The sequence below is a fragment of the Mytilus galloprovincialis genome, chromosome 6 (assembly GCF_965363235.1).
Source record: "Mytilus galloprovincialis chromosome 6, xbMytGall1.hap1.1, whole genome shotgun sequence".
Taxonomy (NCBI): Eukaryota; Metazoa; Mollusca; class Bivalvia; order Mytilida; family Mytilidae; genus Mytilus; species Mytilus galloprovincialis.
Window position 1 is genome coordinate 27013510 of NC_134843.1, and position 12851 is coordinate 27026360.

The 12851-nt window shown below is 31.4% G+C and overlaps 1 protein-coding gene across 2 annotated transcripts in view; it reads left to right on the forward strand.

The window, feature by feature from the left end:
* Positions 1-12018, forward strand: part of LOC143079285 (uncharacterized) — a 30404-nt gene extending 18386 nt beyond the window's left edge. For both annotated transcript variants that reach the window (XM_076254530.1, XM_076254531.1), the window contains exons 10-21: positions 32-163; positions 890-1018; positions 2705-2833; positions 3239-3370; positions 3766-3906; positions 4504-4626; positions 4991-5116; positions 8386-8508; positions 9030-9158; positions 9653-9790; positions 10699-10821; positions 11542-12018. In XM_076254530.1, coding sequence (XP_076110645.1) covers positions 32-163; positions 890-1018; positions 2705-2833; positions 3239-3370; positions 3766-3906; positions 4504-4626; positions 4991-5116; positions 8386-8508; positions 9030-9158; positions 9653-9790; positions 10699-10821; positions 11542-11630 — 1514 coding nt within the window. In that variant the 3' untranslated portion in view covers positions 11631-12018. The remainder of the gene's footprint in view (positions 1-31; positions 164-889; positions 1019-2704; positions 2834-3238; positions 3371-3765; positions 3907-4503; positions 4627-4990; positions 5117-8385; positions 8509-9029; positions 9159-9652; positions 9791-10698; positions 10822-11541) is intronic.
* Positions 12019-12851: the final 833 nt, after the last annotated feature.

Sequence of the window (12851 nt, forward strand, 5' to 3'; positions counted from 1 at the left end):
ACCATATAGTATACCTGTATTTTGTTTGCAGACAAACCATTTGATGTCAACATTAGCCATGAAATAGTCCAAGTGTTGTTGGATGCAACTAGCATGTTCCTAGACAACATAGACCTCCAGGAACAATTATTGTTTGCAATTAGTGAAACTATAACTGTGTCAGGTATGGACATAGCTAAACAAATAATACAAAGTAATGCGTTTTATGTATATGTAGATAGTAAACAAGATAAAAAGTTAATCGACAGCATGAAACATATTTATTATAGAAACATATGTATGTACATGTATATACATTCATTATTTTTGGTATCCATCTTACTTGTATTTGTAGACTAGTCCCTAATTTTCCCTAACAAAGCAAAATCAAAGACGTTTGCTATTGCCAATATATCTTTTGAACACAGCAAACATAATAATTCTTTGAAGAGAACAAATATTTTGGATTTTGAATAACTTAGTTTTGTAACCACAATCTAAAGAACTCACAAGAATCCCTAATGAAGATGAATGAGATTTGAAAATTTCATTAATCAAACTAAACTCATCTTAGATACCAGGATTAAATTTTGTTTTTACGCAAGACGCGCGTTTCGTCTACAAAAGACTAATCAGTGACGCTCGAATCCAGAAAAGTTAAACAGGCCAAATAAATACGAAGTTAAAAAGCACTGAAGACCACAATTTTTAAAAGTTTTGCCAAGCAGCTGAGGTAATCTATTCCTGAGGTAGAAAAGCCTTAGTATTTCCAAACTTCAAAAGTTTTGTTAACAGTTAATTTATAAATATGACCATATCAATGGTAATTCATGTCAGCACTGAAGTGCAAAATTAAGAATATCACTCCATTCAGATAAAATTTTAGCAACTGTTTTCTTCTTTTTCACAGAAACGATTCTTCACCGATTTGTTTCAAGCAAAGGAATATCATTAATCGTTAAAACCATGACACAGTACCCAGATCATTGCCCTATACAGGAACATGGCTGTCGGATTATAGGAAACGTAGCTGTATATGGTAAGTATGAAGAAAACATGAGAGTTGAAATATGAGACAATAAACATATCAATATATAAGACATCTATCTTTATCCCCGCTTAGTATATTTGTAGGATTTTGATTGGTTAACACCCGTCGTTACAAAACCCATGGCCGCTGATTGTTGCTAACCCATATTATTGGACGTTGCTACCCATTACATCGGGGGAAATTCACGCGCGTTTTCCCTCGTTTCATGGTTGTTCCTTATGAAATATCAAATTCTATAGATTATCCATGATGTCTGTATAATTAGATATTTAATCCACTATCGATTTGATCTCATTATGTCGATTATTTTCACTCATTTCAGTATATGCATCACTATTCTGCCACATTGTCAATGAAGGGGACTACTGACTTAGCTATGCAAATGACCCATGTTGGCATCACACCGTCCATGATGTAACTCTCACAACTTTGAGCGCCAAATTTGACCCATTTCACTTTCTCTGTCTCTAGGTGTAGCAAAACCAATTCGGCCCGTGCACATACCAGAAAGTAGTACATATTTAACACAAAAGAGTTCCTACGCATGAGTGTAACTTTCAAAATATGTAGAATATTTGGGTATTTTTGGTATTAAATGAAAGCTGAAGGACTGGTGAATATTAAACAATGTTAAAATAACTGCATCAAATTTTAAAAAGAGGGTACATTTTCTCTGTTTGTCAGTTCTGCAGTACCTGTTTTGGTACATCCGAAGTTCTGAGGACCATGTCTTTCTTATATGACATTAAAGGTGTGCTGATTTTTTCAGTACAAGACACCATAAAGTGTTGCTTTGACATGCAATGATTGCCACTTTATTTTAACTTAAAACAAAAGAGGTGTGCCTGCTTGAAATGGGTAATTTAACATAAAAAGCAATGGGGCCATGAGTTAGTGGTGTACTTCCTATTAGATTAAAAACGTCTTATATTTGTCTACCTGTAGGGTTCTACCAAAGGTATTACCCTACACTCCATTAAAAATATGTCAAAATCCCAAATTTCAATAAAAGATGTTGAAAAAAAAAACGTTACTTTCACTTTTGTACTCGAATTTCTCTTAAAATCGCAAGATTTAGACTAAGACCGGGGATAAATTCGTTATCTACGTTCATATCCGTAGATATGGATATTTTAACACCCTTCAGTACTCTGTACTTGGATACTTCATGGTGTTAAAATACTACAGATATGAACGTAGATGACTTATAGTATTTTTATACATTTATATATTTTAGTAATCGTGAAGGTCACTGACACATAGTTATCTTCAAATGATGGACCAAGATGTAGTAGATATTTTAAGTTTCATTGTTTTCTTCTTTGGATAGTTGCTCATTTGAGTACTACTTCTCATTTTCAATTTCTGTCTGTTTATAGATCGATCGAAATAGTTATGCGTACCATCTCATAATGGTCTTTTGAATTATTTGATACATATCTTAATGTGGCATGGTTAACTGCATGTTTTTATCTTCCTTGTATTATACAATGAGATTGTTGTGCAAAGTATGGTAGAGTTTTTTAGTGTCCTTTTATCTAATAAAAGCCACGTGTCTCTTTGTGTTGTTGTAAATGCTTGATGGGTTTTTTATTCAATTAGTTGATTTACGGATGATACAAACTAACAACGTTCATGTATATTATGTGCAATTCCAATTAATCCATTTTGTAGAGCAACATAGATTACACATTGAAACAGAGGGTGGCTCTAAGGTTATAGTATCCGCCATGTTGACATTGGAGACATCGGAAGAGTTACAAGAGATCGGATGTTTAGCCTTAACCAACATAACAGCTAACGGTAATGATTAAATAGTAAAATCACAAAAATAATCAACTCCGTGGAAAATTCAAAATGGAAAGTCCTTAATCAAATGGCAAAATCAAAAGCTCAAACATATCGAATGAATGGACAACATCTGTCATATTCCTCAATTGGTACATGCATTTTCCTGTGTAGAAAAGGGCGGATTATACCTAGTATTATGACTAGCTTAACCTCTCACTTGCATGACAGTCGCATAAAACCACTACATAAAGTTATTGTTTATCGATACTATGAACTCTTGCATCAAAAAATTAAAATTACGAAAAGAAAATAAAACAAACAAGAATAGTATGAAAATATATTAGAGTTATCCTTCTTACTATTCATATTTTTAAGAACAACATTTCGATAAAACAAATCCGATTTATTCCTTTTTAGTTTACAAAAACAAAGTCACAGCAGTGAAAAGTGGATGTGTATCAGCAGTATTAAAGGCAATGACGACAGAGAGCGATTGTGGCACTAATATACTACCAGCACTTCAGACCATCTGCAATGTTATAGAAATTGGTAAGTAAAATAACGTTGCCATAGAGTTTAGTACGCAATTAATGTACAAAAACATTTTTGTGATTTTACTTTTTTGTGATTTTACTTTTTTGTGATTTTACATTTTACTCCTAAAGAACTTGACGAATGTTGGAATCGATAGAATATGTTATCAGAATTCTTTGCAATATTCAAATTAAACCATTATGCATGAATGATCTTCATTTGAAAAGTATCAAAAAGAAATCGGTTGGTTCTTTTTCATATATGAGTAGAGTGTATAACTTGGTTTTTAAATAAATGGAATTAAAATGTTTAACATCTGCAGAAAACATTTAAGACATCATTTATGTCTAATTGAAATCAGAAACATTTTTTTAAATAATTTGATTTTGCTTTATTTCATTCTATATTAGATGATGCTTGCTATAATTTCCTGGAGGAAGATGGCATAAAGATAATAAGAACAGTATTGTGCACCAAAAGTGTATCTCGAGAATTTACAGATATTCTTTTATTTGCAAGCAACATTTTGACTAGAATATCAGCAATTTTAGGTAGGTTCTACAGTTATAACCAGTGTTGTTTTTTTGCTGTGGATAATATATATATATATTTGTATACACACCGTTATGTATTAAATAGTCCTAACGTTTGTCACACTGATATTACTTTCATCCCTAAATGAAATGTATACAAGTTGATTTTTTTAAATAAAAATGAAATTGAGAATGGAAATGGGGAATGGGTCAAAGCGACAACAACCCCACCATATGTTTTAATACGATTTCTTTGTTGTGAACAATAAATGAATAAAAGGAGATTAAAGGTCAACGAGATGAGACGCAAGTAAGACAGAAATCAAAGAAAATTGTAGCAGGGGATTTGATATAATGATGAAACATCTGAACTTCAACACAAGTTCTCTCAAGTGTTGTAGATTTTAACCATAGACAAGGTTCTTCGATTAACTCGGTAGCAAACATAATACTTAAAATAATGAGATAGGGTATCATTATCAATGAACTGACTATCCATCTCTATAGACAAAATGACGTAGATATAACCATTAAATATCACGGTTGCTTCTACAATGAGAAAATCCCAAATCAAAGACGCACACTGAGGTACAAAATTTGCTTCTGTTACTATAGGAATAGATGAAGGATACATTGGTCAAGCTGAAGAAGTACTATTGAAAATAATAAACATGACAGACCACAATTCAGAGGCAGTTCTGAGTTTAAGTCGGTTTTATGAAAACATGCTTCAAACTGGTATGTTAATTGTAATCAATATCTCTTATATTAAAATGTTTGGTTTTAGATTTTCATTTACTTCTAACTTTAAGCACACATTTGGAGTTGTTATTGCAGTTTTTGTCATGTCATCTGGTATACATGTATTCCTTAGTTTGATAATGTTTTAAATATTAGTGGACATTCCTTTTCTTTATATTGAATTTGAAAATATTAATGTTATGATAATTGTGTCTTTAAAATTACAAACGATAAGTACGTATACTGCAACTCTGACATTTGAGTCTAAAACCAATTTTATTTTAATTTTGTAAATATTAATCTTAATAATTTTAGATCATCAACATTAATTTTCAAATTTGATTTTTGTTTCTTTATCTAGAGAATAGGTACAATTCCTTTAGAGAGAAAAACATTATACTGACTATTTACAAATGGATAAACGAATTTGTAGATGACAGCAACATCCAAATCAGCTGTTGTAAAGTTCTAGCTGCAGTCGCGCTGTGTAAGTTATATATTTGATATTGTTTGGTTATATGTGCTGATATGAATAAAGGCAACAGTAGTAAACCGCTGTTTAAAGGTTACACATCGACTAAGAGATAATAAATCCGGGCTACACACTTAAACTTGGGGAAACACATCAACTAAAAGAGGACACAACACTGAACCGCAACCGAAAATAAAAAACGTCAATAGACACGATTTAATGATAGACACGATTTATTTGATAACAAATGTCTATTTCTTACTTATTAGAACCCATTTTAAGAAAAAGAATTATCGGTTGATTCTGTTTTTATGGCTAGGCAAATATCCCGCTTATATGGCAAAATGAATGAACATCGCTAAAATGAAAACACCATGTGACAGCAATACAGTACAAATATGAAACATCATTAGCATTTTCATTTTCTGTAAATTTTCAATACATTAAACTCTAAGGTTTTCCTAAACTCCAACTATTAATTACATAAAGTTGTAGTTTGAACATTCTTTTTTAATATTTGGTCACTAAATCATTGCTCGTCGTCTTCGTATGATTTGATTTTGCATTGCAATTGTTTTGAATCGAGTGCCATTGAGAAATCTTATGTAAACGAAACGCATGTCTGGTGCATAATCCGGTTTCTTTGATGTGTTTTCACTTTAGTGCTGTTGTAGTGACTGTTATTATCATTATGGAATTATATGTGTTTCTGTTGCATTTGTATTACAACATAAATATTATAAGAATGAATTATAATATCATTTCTTTGTTTAAATACTCCGTATAATGTCCTTGGTATATATATACTTGAAAATGATATTTTCATGTTTTTTTCCCCTTTAATTCAAAACAAAACGGGCGCACAGATTTAAACAATTAAACCCAATCGCCAATTTGTATATACTGTAGATGCAGAAGTCATGTTTATCTCGAAGATATCACACATTGCATTCGAACCTTCTTTTGTCAGAAAGTTTTCATACGTTTCATACATTAGCAAGAAATTAAGACAATATATTCAGACGGATGAACGGACAAACCTATCCCTGTATACTTTCCGCTTTTGTATGCAGTGTACTTAATACTAGTCTAAGCATATTTCATTATTAATGTTATCTTCTTTGCGAAATGAAACCAATTAGTTTTTATTCATAATATCGTTTCTTATTACTAGAAATTAAAATTATCAAAAGTTTATATATTGGACGAAAACAGATATAAAAATACAAACAGAAAATACGAAAAAAAAACCTACATTACAAGCAAAATACAGCACAAACCGAGCAGTCAATTTACTGATAAATACATTTCCATAATATGAAGCTTATGTTTTGTCAAAGATATAAATTACAGGAACATTTTAGTTTTACCCATCGATCAAACTATAGTTTTGTCATTTCTTCTTGATAGCTTCTTCATCTTTTGTATCAGTTTGATCACCTTTGTTTAACTTTTCGTTTTCCTTTGATTAACTTTGTGCGTTCATTGCCAAGTATATATAGGGCATGCTGATAACTATCTCAATGTTAATGATATTATCATTCCTCAGGAACTGATTCATGGCAAAAACAATGATTTTGTTTTGAATGTGGAGAATTTAATGTTTAAGGTAGATGGGGTGTCTAAATTATACTCCATAGAATTTTTCAATAATTTGCCAAAATGTAGTTTATATAATGCTTTTTTAAAAAATAAAATAAAAAAGAATGGGTCACTGGGCTTATTTTCACGCTACACGGTGTTCAAATTTTTTTGTATAGATTATACATGGAAACCCCAAATCTCGGCAATAAAGCGTAAACTACACCATATAATTTTGAGATAACATATGAGAAGATAGCTTTTATAGTATGCTTTCAGTTAAGAAAAAGAAAACAATGGGTCACCGGACCCGTTTTCTTGCTACATTATACAATAGGTAAAAAACTAACACATTCTATTGTAATAGTACCTTAATCTGAATTATCTGCCCTTGCATTTGAGTTGCCTCCCCTTATGTGGCAAAGTTAGAAAAAAACAACCAAAAGTGTTTTTTTTTAAAATACAACCATAAATATAATAAAACATGTCAATTTCTATATTGAAGTGAAAGTTCTTACACATGAAATACCTACTTCTCTAAAAGTTTGCACAGTTTATTAAAGATCTAGACCTTGTTTTCTGGTATTTCCAAATCCAAGATGGAGGAAGAAATCCTATCCACCTTAAGCAAACTACACAAAATGTACAACACAATGATGTTCGATAACTTGTTTACTAGCCTAAAATTTACCAAAACAATATTTAATTATTTTAATACAATATATTGATCATATTAATATTGATCATATTACATCAACGACTGAAAAGTAAAAAAAAGTGTTATGTTTCACTTTCAACGTAGCACTAGTATAAAAACTTACCAAAGATAACAGACGTATAATTTTATACACTAGACGCGCGTTAGATCAACGGCTCAAAAGTAAAAAAAGGTGTTATGTTTCACTTTCAACGTAGCACTAGAATAAAAACTTACCAAAGATAACAGACGTATAATTTTATACACCAGACGCGCGTTAAAAGTTAAAAGGCCAGATATTAAAGAGCATTCAGGACCCAAAATTCCCAAAGGTTTTACAACTCTTTAAGATACCTGGCTAATTTTGTACGCCAGACGCTAGTTTCGTCTACAAAAGACTCATCAGTGAGATGCGAATAAACAAAAGTACGATTTTGAAAAGCAATTACGACAAATAATTCCCTTAGATTTGCAAAGCTAAGCTACTGTTATCTATTCCTAGGGTAGAATATCCTTATTATTTCGACAATTGAAAGTCTTGTAAACAGTTAATATTTGAATATGATCATATCAATAATAATTCATGTTATAATAGTTTTGCATATTAATCATGAGCTGGTGATACCCTTAGGATGTAACCACTACCAACTGTGGTATCGATACAGTGGTTGTTAAACCTTATGAAAGTTACCAGGCGTAAAATTTGGTACGCAGACGCGCTTTTCGTCTTCAATAGACTCGTCAAATAACAAAGGGACAATCAAACTAATAAGTTGAAAGCAACGACTTTAAAAAAAACATCAACCAACAAACAACAGTACACCACACACAACATAGAAAACTAAATACTGAGCAAATCAAACTCAACCCAAATATACACTTAATTAATTTTTAGGTGTGTGTTCTACATACTTGTAAAGGCCGATATTAATTCTTTTATTAACAAATTATCTTTTACCCATACAATATTGAATAAGATGTATGATTTTTTTCATTTTTCAAACAGATGATAAAGATTTAAGTATAGATGTGTTTAATGTGATGAAGAAATGCATGACTGCCTTAATTGATAACAGTGACATACAACTTATTTGCTGTGGTGCAATAGTGTATATTTCAGATAACAACGGTATGTATTGACGCTTTGCATACTTTTTACATGAATAAATGCTTTTGTAATATTTTTTACGTTTGAACACTAATCAGAATATGTATATTAGGAACATGGGTTTTTACATAGGTTATGAACAAAAGCAATTTAGAAATTGTTTAATTTAGCATGGTAAGAAAAGGTCGATAGTAACGTAGATAATTTATTTCATTTTGCACAAATATAAATTTAGGAAATTGAAACAAACATCATTCACATGTCCTTGATTATAATATTTTAAAATAATGTCTTCATTTTATAAAATGTGTTTATTTCAACACCTGTATCTCCTGTTTTACACATCAAACACTAATTACAGATCATTACAATACAATCCATACCGTTTCCTCAATCAGCAGTGTATAGTTTCAACAATAAACTCATTAAAGAATGTTACCACAAGGCGGATCCTTACGTCATATGCATTTCCGTAAATCAGCAATTTTATGATAGAAACAACATGTTATAAAAATAATAAATTGTAATGTTTATTCTTGCAGAGGCTTGCAGAGATTCTTTAGTGCAAAATAGTGCAGTTAAACTTGCATTAAACGCGATAAAAACGCATACCACAGTAGAGAAACTGGTAGATGTGTGTTTGATGGCTTTAGATACATTATTAGTAAAAAGTAAGAAGATTTGTATCAGAAAATGTTATTTTATATACTTTTTATCAAATAATTACTTTACGTTCTGCAAGGATAAATTGACGAGAAGGAGTTTTCACCTTTAAAAAAGTATGGGATTGCATGTAGTTGCATCATTGCAGACACCAAAAGATCTGATTTAACCTTACAAAGAGTCCGCATACACACAACCCTATAGAATGGTACTGGCAGTATTCAAATTTTCATTTTTTAAGATGATAAATAAACTCATCATAGATACCAGGACTAAATTTAGTATATACGCCAGACGCGCGTTTCGTCCACATAAAAGCAAGTAAACACCTTTAACTTCTTGATCTTCAATTGGAAATTATGTTTGCTTTTAACATTCCTTGAAAAAGTAGTAAAACTTGTGTCTGATTCATTTGTCATTTTAAACAACAAAATATGCTTCAACTAACAATCTTTAAGAAATATTCCAAAAACAAAAAATAATCCCAAAATTTTTTTTTCAGTACCAGAACATGTTGAGTATGGTGTAAAAGAACATATGCTTTTGCAAATAATGGAGGTCATTCGATTGTATCCAGACAATACAGAAATACAGATTCATGGATGCAGCATTGTTTCAAAGTTACAAAAAGAGCATAAAGGTAAACTTCGTAAATTGAACAATGATTAAGACTGAAGGTTTACGTCCTGTCTTATCCCGAAGTAATGATTTGTGTGGCGTTCATACCTTTTCTTATTCACGCCATTTGAAATATAGTGAACCATTTTATGCGACTGTCATACAAGTAAAAGGTTTAGCTAACCATAAAACCATGTTTAGTTGCATAAGAAAAGATTTGTCACAAGTGAGGAATCTGACAGTTGTTATCCATTCGTTTGATGTGTTAGAGCTTTTGATTTTGACATTTGCTAAGGGACTTTTTGTTTAGAATTTTCCTCGGAGTTCGGTATTTTTGTTATTTTACTTTTTAGTAAGACAGATGAGAATCCCCTCTTTAACTTTATGAAGTCATCAAATTATACAAAAGATATATTAATTTTTGCGCCTGTCCTAAGTCAGGAGCCTCTGGCCTTTGTTAGTCTTGTATTATTTTAACTTTTAGTTTCTTGTGTACAATTTGGAGTTTAGTATGGCGTTCATTATCACTGAACTAGTGTATATATTTGTTTAGGGGCCAGCTGAAGGACGTCTCCGGGTGCGAGAATTTCTCGCTGCATTGAAGACCTGTTGGTCACCTTCTGCTGCTGTCTGCCTTGTGGTCGGGTTGTTGTCTCTTTGACACATTCCCCATTTCCATTCTCAATTTTATTCAGAATACCAGTATGCATCCAATACATGATAATTTCAAATAATGATATTCATTGCAGAACACACTTGTAAATAATCATTTTGTTCCCGCAATACTTTGTTCTAAAACTTCTTTCTGTATGAGCATGTATATGAATGTAATAAACAATACACGTTCTCAGTTTTATTTGCATACAAAACAATTTAAATTCGAATACTAGTAATGAATATATGTGAAACATTTTTCATAATTCATTTCAGAAATATTTTGCAATGGGGAAGCACAAGATACATGTGACCATCTTGTTCGTTTGCTAAGAAGGAGAAGATCAAACGGTGAACTTCAAGCTGCAGCAGTTGAAGCTTTAAAATGTTTATTACCAGGTATGTAAATAAAGGCAACAGTAGTATACCGCTGACCAAAAGTCATAAATCGATTGAAAGAGAACAAATCCGGGTTACAAACTAAAACTGAGGGAAACACATCAACTATAAGAAGATAAAGGAACAACAGAAACACCGAAGTTCAACAAAAACACAATCTATTATTCAGTCATTTTTTTACTGATTATAAAATTATTAGGTCATAATAAGAATGATTCTATATTCTGCAGTGTCCTTTTGAATTTAAAGACAATATGAAAGGAAGGATTGAGTAAACATGTACTAGTATGCAATTTTGACATACTTGCAGGACAGAAAGAAATCGAATCGGAATTCGTCATTGAATGTATAATATCAGACCAAAAATGTGTTGTCGTCAGGTCGGCATTCTTTTGAAGCTATTGCGTTTCTTGAAATAATGATAATTCACGAAAACTGCAGGTTATGCATTCCTGTCATACCTACATATATGTCAAAGAAAGTTATTATAAAAACCTCGAAATGAATAGTTGAGGAGATGTTTTATCTCTGGGTGGAATGTTAACATAATCCTGATCTACTTACATTTTTGAAATAGTATAGTTTCAGTTAACACCTGAAATTCAAAAATGAAACAGATGATAGAAATAGTATCCTCAAGAAATTAGTCATGTATTGTTAATATATATTCAAACATCTACTAGTTAATAGTTGTATTAATAGTTTGGTTATTTATTTCAGGTGAGCCAGAATATGTACAAAATACCAAAGAACAATTAACATTTCTTACAAATTGCTGGTTTAGTGATTACAATGCAGTCAGTTCATGATGATCTTTTACAGAAATGACGTCATTAATTAACATTAAGTTTGATCATTGCACTTCCTTAGATCACAGTGTTGCAAGTTAAGTATTACATCGGTCGATGCAATACATATGACAGGGACGCGTCACCCATGTATATACGTTGTTGCTTGAAATCTGATTAGAAACAACTCATCAATGATAGCAATCGTACCTTTCGACTGTTTTTGCAATAACGGTTAGCCTTCCGCTTTGGCTTTAATATGACGATATATTCTGTTTTACATTATTGTTATATGAAAGATTGTATGTGTACAATGTATTATAAGAACAGGGTTAAATATTTAATAATACTTGAAAATGATTTTATTTCGCCTTTAATCAATCTTAAATAAACCATTATGTCTATTTAACGTTAATCTTGTTAACAGACTATCTACGCACACAATGTTACTGTATGTTATTAGAATTCATACGAAACAAGTTTTATCTCAGCTTTTGATAATTAAATTGATCCAATGCATCTAAATACTATGTCATGAGAAATTTCTCTGTTTATTTTAAGGGGTAATTACCCGTTATTACAAATTTCTTGTAAGTCCGTAGCCATTCATTTGGAATATGTTATAGTGGTGTTCTTCAAATACCTACAAACCGAGCTGGTGCACAAACAAAATGAACCAAAAAGACCTCAAACACATTGAAAAAAAAGCATATAAATAGTGCATAGAGCCTAATAAATTAAGTCAGGATATATACTGGAGCCCATGCTTTCTCCAAACAAAGAAATACATGTTGGCAAAGTAAAGAAATTCGTTAGGTTCTCAAATTTTAGATCATGTTGGGCACCTTGTCATATTTCCAACTATAAACAATCTTCATCTGAAGTATTATAGACAGGTTATCGTTGTTGTCTGGATTTTGCATTAAAGCTGTTTTGAAATTGAATGAGTCGGTTACCTATTTGTTTGTGGTGGCATATCGTATCTGATAAGGCGATGGAAAGGAAATATTCTTCGATTTTGTTTTTATGATATCATACAATAAAACGTAACCAATAGACAAATTTAGTGACCGAAAGTATGACGTACATACATACGAGTTTAAAAATATGTTCAATAAACCAACAATTAACTTCCTGTTTGTTTGTCACATTTCCTGCCGAAGTATACAATGATATTGTTATGACCTTGGATCGGTAAAATGAGAATTTAAACATCGTCAGTAAAACCTTCAAAAATAACCT